Source organism: Carassius gibelio, chromosome A18 (genome assembly GCF_023724105.1).
Source record: "Carassius gibelio isolate Cgi1373 ecotype wild population from Czech Republic chromosome A18, carGib1.2-hapl.c, whole genome shotgun sequence".
Taxonomy (NCBI): Eukaryota; Metazoa; Chordata; class Actinopteri; order Cypriniformes; family Cyprinidae; genus Carassius; species Carassius gibelio.
In genome coordinates, this window is record NC_068388.1 from 20,966,750 (window position 1) to 20,981,197 (window position 14,448).

The window sequence follows — 14,448 nt, forward strand, 5'->3', positions numbered from 1 at the left end:
ATGATAAATAGACGTTAGCCAGCAAAGAAACAACACCTGGCAAAAAAAAAAAAAAAAAAAAAAAAAAAAAAAAAAAAAAAAAACTATTTTCTGGAGAAGTCATTTGAATTCAAAATGTGCTATTACGGCAACACTTCAATAAGCTTTAAGTCAGTGGCAGTCAGAGTGACCTTTTTGCGCAATATTTACTGTGGTCTGCAGGCCGCCTGCGCATGCATTTATTTTCCGGTGTGTAAGCACATAGCTGAGAGTAATGGCTGTTAAGTGTGGCTCTCTGGTGGACCATCAGCATGAAGTGCCGGTTTATTCTTAATGCAGGTGTCCACATAGAGCCATTATGTATCGGTCCCTGACTCAGCCTCGGTCCAGCAGCAGGAGACAGCTCCTTCTAATACTAAATAAAGGACGTGTAATCCATGCAGATTTATTTGATGCAACCATACACATCCTGAGACACTTCAGCACAACATCACTGAAAAGTTTAAAGTCAGAGTTGTATAAACAGGGAAATTTCTTATGCATACAAAAGTGGTGAACATTTTGCAAAACAACAAACATTCAGAGCCATAATCCATTATGATGATGGCGATGCACATTTATAATATTCAGTGCTGTATTTCCATTAGTGTTGAACAATGCCAAATGTATGGTATTACATAAAATGCTGATCCCATTTATACTTCTGAAAAATAAGGTACATTTTGATAATTGTGGCAGATGAGTATTATCAAGTCGACGTTGAGTACCAATTCAAATTAACATTAATTTACATGTTTATAAATTAAATGCATTTATTAAAATTGTTATATTTTGAAATATTAAATGAATAAATCCACAGACACGCTATTTTATATCAAGTTAAATTAGTTTATATATGAAATTATAAACAGACAAAGAGACAGACAGGCAGGCAACTATTAATACAAGTGTAATGATTATTAATTTTTATAAATGTTATACAATTATAGAATTAGAAATAAATTTTATAATTATAAATGTTATTTATGTTATCACCAGAGCCATGATTTCACCATGTTACACTACAATGTTGGGGAAGTTACTTTAATATAGCTTTCCTAGCAACAAACGACTTAAAAGCATGCAGTCTTCATTTCATGTCAGAATGATTGTATTAAGAGATGAGCAAATTCATTCTTTTCAAGTTGAAGGCGTGTCAAATAAAGAGTCATGGTGGAAACAAATTGGACATAATTAAGTCTCAATTGTGTATGTTGACTGTGCAATTATCTTGTACCTCTTTTATGTACTGCTGATGAAAAATAGTGATAAAGCTTGCCAGATAAAACTGCTCATTTAGCTGGTTAATGAGGTGACAGGATTGCACAACGAAACTACATTCCCCATCATTCTCTGTGGCAGCATGAAAATGATTGAATACAAAGATAAATCATCAGTTACACACCTAATGCACATTATTTGTTTCATATCAGTTTCACAGTAATAAAAAGGAACATAACAGTGTTAAAATTCATCAGTAATGAAACTACTTCAATTTCCAACTGTAATGCAGATCTTTAGAGAATAGTGTCAGTTCAGCTCAATTTAGTTAAATGTCAATTCAATTCAGTTCAATAACAGCATCAGTGTTGCAAAGTTCATCAGTTATAAAACATTCAGTTCACTATAAAGCAGCTCAACAGAAGGCAACGGTTTCATTATTCAGCTCAAGTAAGTTCAATGTTGATTCGGTGTCAGCGTTGAAAAGTTAATCAATTATTAATATGCTCACGTGTTCCTCAACCTAAATCACCTGAATGTTCATCACATAATAATTATGACTTCTGAGCTTTAGGTAGGAACTTCCCAAGTGAACTTGAAGGCAGTAGTAATTAAACTACAGTCAAGCCAAAGTAGTTTGCTACATTACAAGTAGTTTAAAATCATGTCAGATTAGGTAATACACATATAAAACTTGCAATCCCATTAGGACTGCCTATGCATAGGGCCCGGGATCTTGTGCAGCGCCCCCGGCCATTAAAATCTTCATTCAGACAGATTCACGAATAAGGAATGCACACAAACACGAGACACAGGATTTATTCCATAAACCAATCAAAGCCAATCATAACAAGTCATATAAAATCATATTGGAACGGAAGCTCCTCTCACATGACTTTTCACTCATTCTTTCTCAATTACCCCTCCTATTTTTTATTTTTTTTAACTATTTTTTAAATGGCTTTCAAAGGTTTGTGGGGGCAAAATTGTAATTTGGCAAAAAAAAAAAAAAAAAAAAAAAAAAGTAGTGGGAACATGCCTGCCTATTCCACACATCAATGTCCTTCTACAGAATATACAGAAATTGTATATATAACTGTATGAATACATTTATAATTATACAAGGTATATTTGCTTATGTTACCTATGGAGGCCAAAGGAACAGAAGTAGATTTCAAACAGGTTTTTCATATATATATTGGACAAACTTCCAGTTTAAGACCTGCCAACATCTGGTTTTATCCAAATTATTTTGCCATTGCAACAATGGAAGATATTGATTTTGCTGCACACCCCAACATCCATTTATTTTCCATTCATTTTCCAAAGCAATTCGTGAGCAGGGATGAGAAACATTAGTTCTGAAGGGGCACTGTGCTACAAGTTTAGCTCTCTAATCAAAAGTAATACCAGTAAATTTTGACCTTGTGGGAACATTTAGTTTTTTTGCATGAGGGTAAAAAGCATAAATCTTACAGAATAAACTGTTTTGAAAATCTTAAATGGCTGAAAGTTTTGTGTGAGGGGTAGGTTTATGGGAAGCGCTAGTGTAAGGGGACAGAAAATACTGTTGTATAGAATAAAAACCATTATGCCTATGCATGTCCCCACAAAAACTATAGTGTGCATGTGTGTTCCTTTGAGTAGCTGCACCAAGTGAACTACTATAAATTTTGAGTAGCTTCTAACTTGACAAGCTACAATTTAAAGTTGCCTCCTCAACCATGCATGTAATAAACAACCTGTCCTCCAACCAATACGCTCGTATAGGTCGTTTATCCAAATCCCTGAAATACGACCCATTAGAGCAATAGTCCCTATTGACAAAAGGTCGTTTTCATATTAATGTTTTGTACTCTTTTATTTGCACTCTGATTTCCGTTTCGTGTAGCTCAGTTGGTAGATTATTGTGTTATACCTTAATATGTAATCATGCTATCATGGGTTCGATCCCAGGGAATGGACATGCACGTAAAATGTATATGCTCAATAAATCATAATTCAGCATGATTTCTGTGAGGGTTAGGTTTAGGGGTCAGGTTAGGTGTGGTCATTCGAACGAATAAGCCACCTAGTAAAATATATACGAATTACTGTGAGATCGGTGTAATAAGTCCACACATTGCATTTAAATAAACATGCGTTTTGATTGGTAATGACGTTATACGTCATTTCATAACGACAGATGCAATGCGATACTGTCATTATTTTTATGCCCGCTAGAGGCCGCTTAACTTTAAAATGAAAAAAAAAAAAAGGTCGTAATAAGGTGCTTGCACAAACTACCTGTATGGTCGTTTTTTGTCGGAGGACAGGCTCCTAATAAAACAAACAAACAAAAAACTATTGAACTATTTTAACAAGATAAGCTAGTTACATGCTGGCACTACTATGTGAAATGTATCTTAGTCCTGTTAGAAAGCAGAATAGCCACAAAGATTTCCTTGCAACAATTCAAGTCATGGACAAACCCGAAGAACAGATTACTTATTTGCCTTGCAGTAAACAGATTGTGAAGTATTGTCATGCTTTCTGCACGTATTTCAGATTGCTTTAGGCAGAGAGTTGGAAAGAAATGGCCCGGCAAAAGATTATCAGTCCAATTTTCCCCCACAGTCAGGCTCAATTCATATGTTTACCCCTTAGAAAATAGCAGCTATATTTGCAGGCCACGTTTAGATGCTAGAATTACCTGTGGGGAAACCAAACTTTACTTTTAAATGGCCCAGACAGTCAGAGAGGGTCAGCTTGCTTTATTTCCTAGTGGGGAACAATGTCGATGTCTTAAATATGACACAGTAAGAATCTTGCTGCTGGGAATCACACCCAAACATAGAATCACCTTGAGATATCTCAAAATAGTGCTAGTTTAGTAAAACCAAACACAGTTGAAAACACAGTTCACCTCTGGCTATGTGTAGTTTATAATATAATGAGCAAAACCTCAGTAAAGTCATCATGTGGGTCACACATTTGACAGGCAACTCTAACACCAACATTCACAGGTTGTCATCTCTCATAGCAGGGCTTTTTCTCTTTCACCCCATCTCTGTCTCTCTTCAAACCTCAATCGACATTTTCATTTTGAAGCACACCAGGAGTCTCAGATGGTATCACATCGTAGAGAGTGTTCCTGTCCCCCGCTTGTTCGGTTCACACCAGCATTAGAGTTTTTATTCAGAGACAGACATGGCCCAAGGGAAGACGGTCACCTGCTGAACCTTTCACTGAGATTAAGCGCTGAAGGGGGTTTGATACTAGGGCTGAGAAGATCTGACGAACCAGACTAATATGAACTATGTACAACACAGACGTCAATCTAATTCATGTTGCTTTGCAATTTTTACAAATAAAGCAGAAGGACTTCTTGGTAAATGGTTAAACACATTATAGTCACAAGCCATAAGCTCTGTTTAGCAGAAGTTAATAAGCATTATTCTGACACGGAGGCTTAACCGTAATTGCAAAGACAGAAATACATTTGATACAATCTACACAGGTTCACTGGAAAAAATGTGCCTGTGGTGTCATTTCTGCAAAATTACTATATACGATGTTGCTTGTTGCATTGAGTGGTGCTAAAAGTGTGTTGAGTTCTAGCTGAAAACAAATGAATGTGAATTAGGTGTGAAATAATACAGTTAGCCCATGGTTCAATTCATACTTTAGTTTTTTTTTTTTTTTTTAACTGCAGTTTTTAGTTTGGCTCTGATGGCTTGGCACATTGGAATGTTTTTGCGATTTAAAATGCAATTTTAAACCAAATTAATAACAAAAAAACTCCTGTAAACTTATATACACTGGAGAAAGATGTGGATTTGTACAAGTCTACTTATAATTTATGTTGAGAGAAGTATTTTTTTCCTACTTTACCCAAAAAAGGTTGGAAAGGCCATTATTGAGTGCTATAAAATCATGTCTGTTACATTCATTCAGAGGGTGCCATCATGCAGAAACTTCACATATGCATTAGAGAAGTAATATAGAACTTATGACATTCAAAGAAATCCTTAATATGGACAAAGTAATAACTACTGTATCACCAGGAATTATTAAAAAGAAGAGCGAAACATTAAAAACAATGAAACATGAACACCAGAAACACTTGACTGCCACAATATATGGTGTACTAGAGGCTAATTAAATGTACTGTAGATAGCCATAGCCTTTAGACATAGCCTTTATTATCATATATACTGTAATATATTTTCTGTCTCATTCTGTGATAAGATGCCACACCAGATCACAAAAGGAAGTTATTTAAAACATACATCTGATTTTGTGGAATAAAAAAAAAAAAAACATGTTAGAATGTTCTCTTGTTGGACAACAGGTATAGAAACACTTCTCATTACAGGCCATTACAAGAGAAGGTGTTTTGGTGTGTAGTGCATGTTATAAGAGGGGAGGCATTTCCTCATCTCAGTGAATTAACTCACAGGCACACACAAATTATATAAATACAAAACCAGAAAAAAAAAAAAAAAAAAAACAATTCACAAGTGCATTATTGAACTGTGGATGTCGCACAGAATGGTTCAATATCATATTGAGAATTGTGGCATCCCTTATGTTAATCTGGCAATTATTTATTATGTTGGTTGTTGTATTCATCATGGCAGATCAGAATGGAATATCCTGTGAACACTGCTAAAAGTTCATTTGAAATCTAATTTGAAAATGATGTACTGTCTACGCTAAATCCTATAATCTAAACCTGACCAACAGAGTTAACAAGAGCAATTGTGAGATAAAAAAACAGATTTGCTAAAAAGACCATGCCATTTTAGCTTGCTTCTACACGATGTTGTGCTCTTTTATTGTGTTTCACACGCAAGGAATGTATCTGAGTGCTCTGCATCATCCAGTGCTCTACCAGGTAAGCTATCAAGCAAGTTTACTATGTCAGAAAAGTCATACATATGGAAGTTATGTGATGCAGCTGTCAAAATGTTTTAGTCTGCAGTATAGTATGTGAAACACTATGGTATTTGAAATGTAATAAAAGTTACTGGTGTTTACTGCCAACATTTACAGCTGGAAACTGCAGTGACTTGTACTGTATGAGCAGGCACATTTTAATTGTTTTTTCCAATGAGCCTATGTTGTTAAAAACGTGCTGATAAGTTATTAAACAGAATACATATATTCTTTTCTGTTTTACCTATTACTTGTGAGTGCTGTGTATGTTCATTTAATTATCCGCAAACACTTATTGACCTTTCATAAAACTTAGCAATTCGATTATATCAAGGCTATAATGTAATTATTAAGGCACACATTATCTAAGTTGACAGTTATGCTTTCTTCAGTGGTAGAGACTACATCTCTGGTATTAAGTTGTTGAGATTAACAACATTCTAAGATTATACTTTGTCAATTCTCCAATGCACTTTACAAGAGGAACACAAAGTAATCCTATATGTGTGTGTGTGTGTGTGTGTGTGTGTGTGTGCGTGTGCAATCTGTTCCTTGCTCAGATGCTATGTGGGTTTGAGTGATATAAACTGTGTGACCAGGCTCCACAAACACTGTATAATTAATAGTGATGATTGTTTCAGATGTTAGGGCTGCACTAAAAAAAAAAAAAAAAAATCAACTGAGGACAGATCTTTCATAAATTCATAAAGCACTGGGTGCAAAAGTACTAATTAATTAAGCAGTTTTAAGAATTGTTCAAAGGGGATATTTCACTCAAAAAAGAAAATGTGCTGATATTTTACTTGCCCTCAGGCCATCCAAAATATATTTTTTTTTTCCTTTTTTCAGCAGAATAATAAAGAACAGTAGGTTCTTGGTGGTTTATTAAGCACATATCTGCAGCTACTGTCACTTTGAGAGAGCATATACAGTGTTTAAATGGGGGCTACAATGGTGTTTCGTGTATTCAGAGTTGTTCACAGTGTTAAAGTGAAGGATTCTCATGCTAAACATGGCCAACGTTTTAAAAAATAATTTAGAAAAATGACTGAGGATTTTCTGTGCTAAAAATCTTACTTCCGGGTATGTACAAGTTTCAGTTTTTTTCTTTTTCTTTTCTGATTGTGTATCTAATGACGTAGACGAGAGCGGAACTCCTTATATTAGCATTTCTCTTGGAAAAGCGCACCCACACACACGTTGGCCAGAGGTAAGCGAGACCGCACACATCAACGCGCTTCCTCGGGAAATCGTCAGCAGCGCTGCATAGGATTTGTTCGAGAATGTCTCCAAATAACAGCGTTTTTGGATGTGAGGGAAAGTTTACCGTGTTCAGCTTCCCAAAGAACCCAGCGTTACATGAACAGTGCCTGCAGTTTGTTTTTCCGGGGCAGCAACGGAGTGTATCAAGTGTGTTTGTGTGTTCTGGTCATTTGAGTGATTAATGTTTTATTAACATGGCCCAAGTCGACGCTGGATTTGTACATCGTTTGCTATTAAAACATGGAGCCGTCCCTGTGATAAAAGACCCCATTCATGTAAGCACAATTGCATCAGATTTCTGTCTTTTGTTGGAAATCAGCACATAAGTGAATATATGTTAATGGAAACAACACTAAACATCAGTATTATATCTCCGCTAACGTCATGCCTCCAGGAGCTCGGCTTTTTCCAGAGAGAATCGGAAAGCTGTATTTTTCTTTTATAAATATGATAAAACTAAAGACTTTTTGAATATATGAAGGATGCAGTACTACTCTATAGGTACTCAAGATTAACATGAATTTAGGTGAAACTGTGTATGTTATGTACCCTTTAAGAAGTTAAACGATCAGTCTGTGCAAGAAATTAAACAATTTTTGTCTGGAGTGCAGTTCACGAATAAATTGTTCTTTTGAACCAGTTCATTTTAGTGAATTGGTTGAACCTGATCACTAAATCAGATTAAACCGATTGAAACAGAGCATCAACTACGACTCAACTTACTCACTTTCAGCTGCTCCCGACATTCTTCATATTGAGCTAATACACCGGTGAATATGGTCCCTGTTTTTATAGTTTATCGTGGTTTATGTAAAAAGAGTTTAATAAGACTAGTTTATTTATTTAATATGCTTTAGACGTGTATATATATATATATATATATATATATATATATATATATATATATATATATATATATATATATATATATATATATATATATATATATATATATATACACACACACACACAATTGCGGGAGCAGGCTTATTTCATGTAAACAGGATTAGCTCGCTTCTTTTCAGCCAGAACTGATACTCAAAATATGCCTGCTACCACCGCTACTTTATTACAAGAGTATCATACTGATCCAAGGACAATAATTTAAAATAATCATTTAAAAAAATATATTTAAAAATAATATAAAAATGCTGTGTAGTCCATAACAGCCTACTATAGACACAGCCAGTTTTACTCACTGAAATATTTATTTGTCATAAAATTATTACTTCATAATTGTATTAGAGTCTTAGACACATGCTAAACAGATAATAGAGTCGTGCATTATTTTGAGTGATGACTGCTATTATAAGAGTGGCTTGATGGAGCGCAGGAGATGCAGATAACATGATATTCTCCCTTAAGAAACTTTCATTAATGCTGTCACGTAACAAATCTGTCCAAATATAAAATGAAATGAATAAATAATTTCTAAATTGAAATAAAATTTGTAAAGACTGCACAACTATTATAAATTGCGAATCTAATTAATTGAGAATCATGAAATAAATTTGAATAAAATAAAAACATGTATCTATTATCTGTTCCATGTATCTATTATAACATTTGTGTAGTTTTGTTTGCTTGGCTGTTTCCTTATAAAAGTCCAGAAATTTGTCAAGTTTTTTGTCGGGTGTCATTTTAAATTATATGATGGCATTACATTGCTGTCTTGCCACCAGCCAATCGCTGCACTGCTGATCATGGTTTCGAGTATCGATACACATCCCCTTTTAAGCCAACACATGAATGCGCAATTATCTCAGATAACTCAATCCAGCGATACTAATCATACACAACAGGTGTGTTCGAAGAACCCAATTAGCCGGATCATGATTAGCACGATGATATCATCTTGGATGTGTCATTTGATCTCGGATGTAATAAGCGACTTAAGAACGGGACCCTGTTCTCCAGATTAAAAAACAACAACAACAACAACAAAGCTAATTTGGCTGGGGATTTTTAAAACACCGGCATTCTGGATTCGGATGGCAATAAAATCACGTACTAACCCCTGTAAATGTTAAATAAGAAGCTTGCATCCCTTTGAGAAAATGTATTTCCATCTGAATACGGTTCAAGTGAAACAAACAGTGAAATGTTACAGTTTGGGATTAGAAGAACAGAATTAACTGTTGTTTATTAGACATAACTATATTGCTTGGTAAATCACACAGCTTTCATATTGTTATACTACTTTCTGCTCTTCAGAATTCCTTTTATCAGTATTTCAGAACAGAAGCCGTCTCTACAAAGTGGTGCTTCAAAAGACAGCATGTGAAACATGAGCATGCTAATATGAATACTTTATCTCTCGACCAGGCCTGTTTGCCATAGCTTGGTATGGTGCTAACATCTGTTCAATAATTGCACACCAAGGGCTCCTCTATCCGCTAAAGACGTATAACATTACACATTCAAGACTACATTTTAGACGTCAATTATGCTATCTGATGTTTACTTAACCAAGCTAACAGTTCAAGACAATACCTCAACAGCATTATGAGAGCTACAGATATTGTGAATACGAGGGCAGTGGAGCAGTAACAAGCCCTGAATAACAAAGATACCGGGAAGTGTTTCACGGCAGCCCTTTGTTAATGTTGCTGAGAGAAAGAGAGAGACAAGCAAGAGGAGACTGTTTTCAAGAAAGGACGTTTCTTATCATGGTATAATCGCACCACCGCTCTCATACCTGCTAGGCCGCTGATAACTGACAGCAGGAGAAGTGGTTTCCATGGTGACCCCATACTTGTTCTGGAGGGTCCCTTCCGTGAGATTGTTAGTAGGTCTGTTTCTTCATTAAAGCATTGCCTATGAAAAACAAGATGACAACAGAGAGGGACAGAGTGAATTTATTGTGAATGTGTGAGTAAGAGTGAAAGAAAGAGGTAGGTTAGTTTAACTCAAAATACTGTTATTGACATGAGGGCTAAACCTGATAGTTGAAGAAATATTAGGTATTGGAATTCTGGAGCAAATCCAGATAAAGCACTGCAATAACAAACAGAACCCCGAATAAAATCCCATGGTATTACTGGTAATAAATACACCACCAAGTTCTGGCCAGTCCATTGCAAAACTGAATTTCATAAAAAGCATGCCATATATATATATATACATATATATATATATATATATATATATATATATATATATATAAAAATAATAATAATATGACCCTTATATGACCCAGACAAGTATGAGAGTAAATAACATGTCATGTAACAAACATCTGGACCAATACTTTTAGATTAGATTAGATTCAACTTTATTGTCATTGCACATGTGGTTACAAGGCAGCAAAATGCAGTATTGGGGAAAAGAAATACAGCATAACATTAGGGAAGGGAGGAGAAAAAAGGTAACACCCAGACTATGCTCCTTTAGGAGTACAGTGTGAGAACACGGAAAAACGCCTCATCAACAAAAGCACATAATTAGGGGTGACCTCGAATAGTCGACAAATCGATGCTTTGATTCGAGGAACCTGATTCGACTACCAATCTAACATTCACAGGGTGTTATTGATGATGCCATTCTCAAACTGACACAGGCAGAGACTGGATTTTTTTCTGAACAGGTAGGGTACAAGTGATTTCAAAACATTTCAGCTGTTGTATGTATATCGCGGATCTATTATTTACCTGATATGCATTTGGTTTTGAGTCAAGCACTTCATTGTAGTACTACGGTGATATCTCTTCAGCGCACAGCGCGAGCAGGTCAAACTACAATGCAGAATATTAATAACCATGACTGGGACTGTTGTGTTTCTGAACAGTGTTTCATGAAGATCACATCCACAAAAGGAGTGTGCATTCAGAGCCCCGCAGATATGTTCATGTGCATTCGGTCTTAATATTAACGTTATGTTGTATAAATAAGAAAGCGTATTCTATATGAAATTCTAAGTTGAATCCCATTGATTAAAAACTTGCTATCAAATGCGTCACTTTACTGGTCATCTTCAGCGCGCACAGCTCAAAATAGAAATGCAGAACATTAACTGCTAACGTTTTAGGCTAACATTATAATGAGAGGACTATTGTAAAAATAAATAAAATTGTTAATTGTTATGGTTTCGCCGACATTAAGTGTTAGCTATCTGTTCATCAAAACATAAAACATTATTTACCCCGTTAATATCTGCAAGGTGTTCATTACACATTTTCCCTGTGTGTTAACATCAGTAATCATGTTAGTCGAATGTCTGAGTAGTCTCTTGTTATTGTATTTTTCCCCGCCCCCAATCAGTCGAAAATTCTGATTCGACTATGAAAATCCTTAGTCGGGGACACCCCTACACATAATCAATACAGCATAAACACACGACTTTGCAACAGGGGAGGGGAAAAGGGGGAGTCGAGGTAATCCAGCACAGGCAAGCAGCCATCCGGTCCTGCAGCCCTACGGCGCTGGTCACACGCTTGTCAGACTGGCGGTACAAAGCGGCGAAGGCGAGGGAGGGGGGGTGGGGGTTTGAATGCAAAGCTGTATATATGTGCGTATGTGTGGGTGTATGTATGTAAGAGTTTGTGTATTTGTAGGCCTGGAGAGCTGGGATTCAAATCTAGGTGCCTCAGTCCGCAGATTGTGATAGCGACACAGCAAGATGCCAATGAGACAGCCATGAGGTCCCAGACAGAGTCAACAATCAGCAGGTGTCTGTGGTGTAGGGGGAGGACTGCAAGAGCATCTCGCTGCAGTGCTCTTCTGGGGTAGTTGTTGTTCCCAACAATGGCCTTGGCTGAGGCCAGTGCTGGTAGAGGGGAGCTGAAGAATATAAGATTGCGATTTTTTTTGGTCTTGGGCTGAGTAGCCGCATTCCATATCTATACATATATATACTTATATACTGCACGCTCTGACAACCAAACACAAGATGGCATCAGTGATAATGGTTTTCTCGAACTGGAAGTACCGGAAATTAAATGCGAGAATTTTTCTGTAACATGCACGGTATACCCAGGAAAAAAGACTTTATCCATGTCTGCCTCAAGCAACTCAAATCTTATGAACCACCTCACATCAACACATGCTAACATGTTACTGTACTGAATATTTAATGCTGTGTTCATTACCATTACTTTTACAATGTGGTAACTGAGTTACTAACTCGATTACATTTTGGGAGAAGTAATTTGTAACTGTAACTAATTACTTTTTTCAAGTAAGATGACCAACACTGCTGCCCACTGCTTCAATCATGACGGGCAGCCTTATGAGGTTTTGGACAGCTGTTCCCGTTTTCTGAATTATTATATAACCCAAGGCAAAGCCTAATCCAATCAGCAGAAGACCTGTTATCATGGTTCCGAATAGGTAGATGTCTTCAATGTCCTCCATGGTAAGAGCCGCCAGACACACGGCCCGTGTAGCCAGCTGCGAACGTTCCGGCAGGGCAGTCAGGTTCCCCCGAACCCAAGTTTCTCATCGAGAAGATGGTGTCAATTGCGTTGAGAGACCAGTTAATCAAATCCATGCTTTTCAGTTTGGAGAGCAGTGCAGAGAGAGTCTCTTAAGTATTAGACAATAAACGAGACTAGAAAGACGAGAAAGCAAGCAAGGTAGGTAAGGGGAGGAGAGGGAGAGAAAATGCGTCCGCCTTCGTTGAGAGCCAAATGAGAATACATGTTTATTTATTTGTAACTTTTACTATTTGCACATTATATCCTCATGATATTACCACAGTATTTTACCATCTATGCAGTGCTATAAATAACCAATATATGGCCATTTTACATAACACTGGTCAGTGGCATACTTGGCATACAGTTATATTTTGCACATGTAATAGACTAAGACTTTCATGATAGTTTTGTGTGATTTGTTTTAATGAACTAAAGTAAAAATTGTGACATTGTGATTTATGCAATTTTCTGCATGACTTCATTACAATCATTCAATTTTAATGCATGATGGAAAACACTATCAACAGAAAAATCCATAAAAGTTCATGCCTATTGGTGCCATGGTTCAGTATATGAAAAATTACTATCATATGCCTGTATCAAAATGCCACACCATTTCAATCTGATAGCAGCTCAACCATGACAGTGCCACAGTACTTTTTTTTTTATTATTATTAAAGTGAAAACCAGAAGTTTTCACTCCTCCCCTTTAATCAACACTTACAGATAGATAGAAAGATAGAGAGAGAGAGAGAGAGAGAGAGAGAGAGAGGTTTGTTGGTGTGTGTCAGCATGCATTAGTCTTCATGATCAAAGCAGACGAGTATGTTGCTTTAGGCATGATAGAGCAGCCAGATGCTTGAAAAAGACACAGTGTCCTCCAACCACACACAAACAAACAGTTATGTATGGTCAGACCTCTAATGGTCGTGCAGCTGCTCGTATAATCACAAACACACATGGATGATACAGCAGGTTTATTGAATAACCTTTTGCAAAAGAAGAGAGCAAATATTAATTTTGGGGCTGGATGCAATTAATGGAGTCCTGTGGAGAGCCTGAGGACAGACTGGACATGCTTTCACAGTCTCTTTTTCCCCGTCCTATTCCCCTCCATTACTAGTAACACCTGCCTCTGTCTCACCTCACTGCACACAAGTGCAGACTGACCAAGACTGAGTAGCATAAACCAACGATTCTCATTATTATATTCATGGCGCCATGACCTTGCATACCAAAAACAATATCAATGAGCATGTTCTTCAGGAGTGCCTTTTTGTCTATTTGAAGTTTTTTTTTTTATTTTTTTTTTCAGTAACAAGGTCACGTTACACATTGCAGGAACAGTTCATGGCAAGAATAAAAATAAATAAGACTAATTTAATAATTTACTGTAATCTTTCCAAACCAGTAAGACTGGCTTGCTTTATTTGTCAGGAATTGTTTATTTATTTATTTATTAAGAATATTGTAGTCATTCATTTCCATATAATGAAAGCAAATGTGTGTAAAAGACATACTCAAATGTAATATTTCAATTCTTCTGATGTCACATGATGTCGTATTTGTGCGATGAAGAGACTGAAATTTAAGTAATTATTACTGAAAA

General features: G+C 36.3%; 1 protein-coding gene across 1 annotated transcript in view; it reads right to left on the reverse strand.

The window, feature by feature from the left end:
* Positions 1–14,448, reverse strand: part of LOC127934470 (contactin-5-like) — a gene marked incomplete at its 3' end in the record, with an annotated part of 155,110 nt that overhangs the window by 134,789 nt on the left and 5,873 nt on the right. The window contains exon 2 of the mRNA XM_052531884.1: positions 10,121–10,239. Coding sequence (XP_052387844.1) covers positions 10,121–10,239 — 119 coding nt within the window. The remainder of the gene's footprint in view (positions 1–10,120; positions 10,240–14,448) is intronic.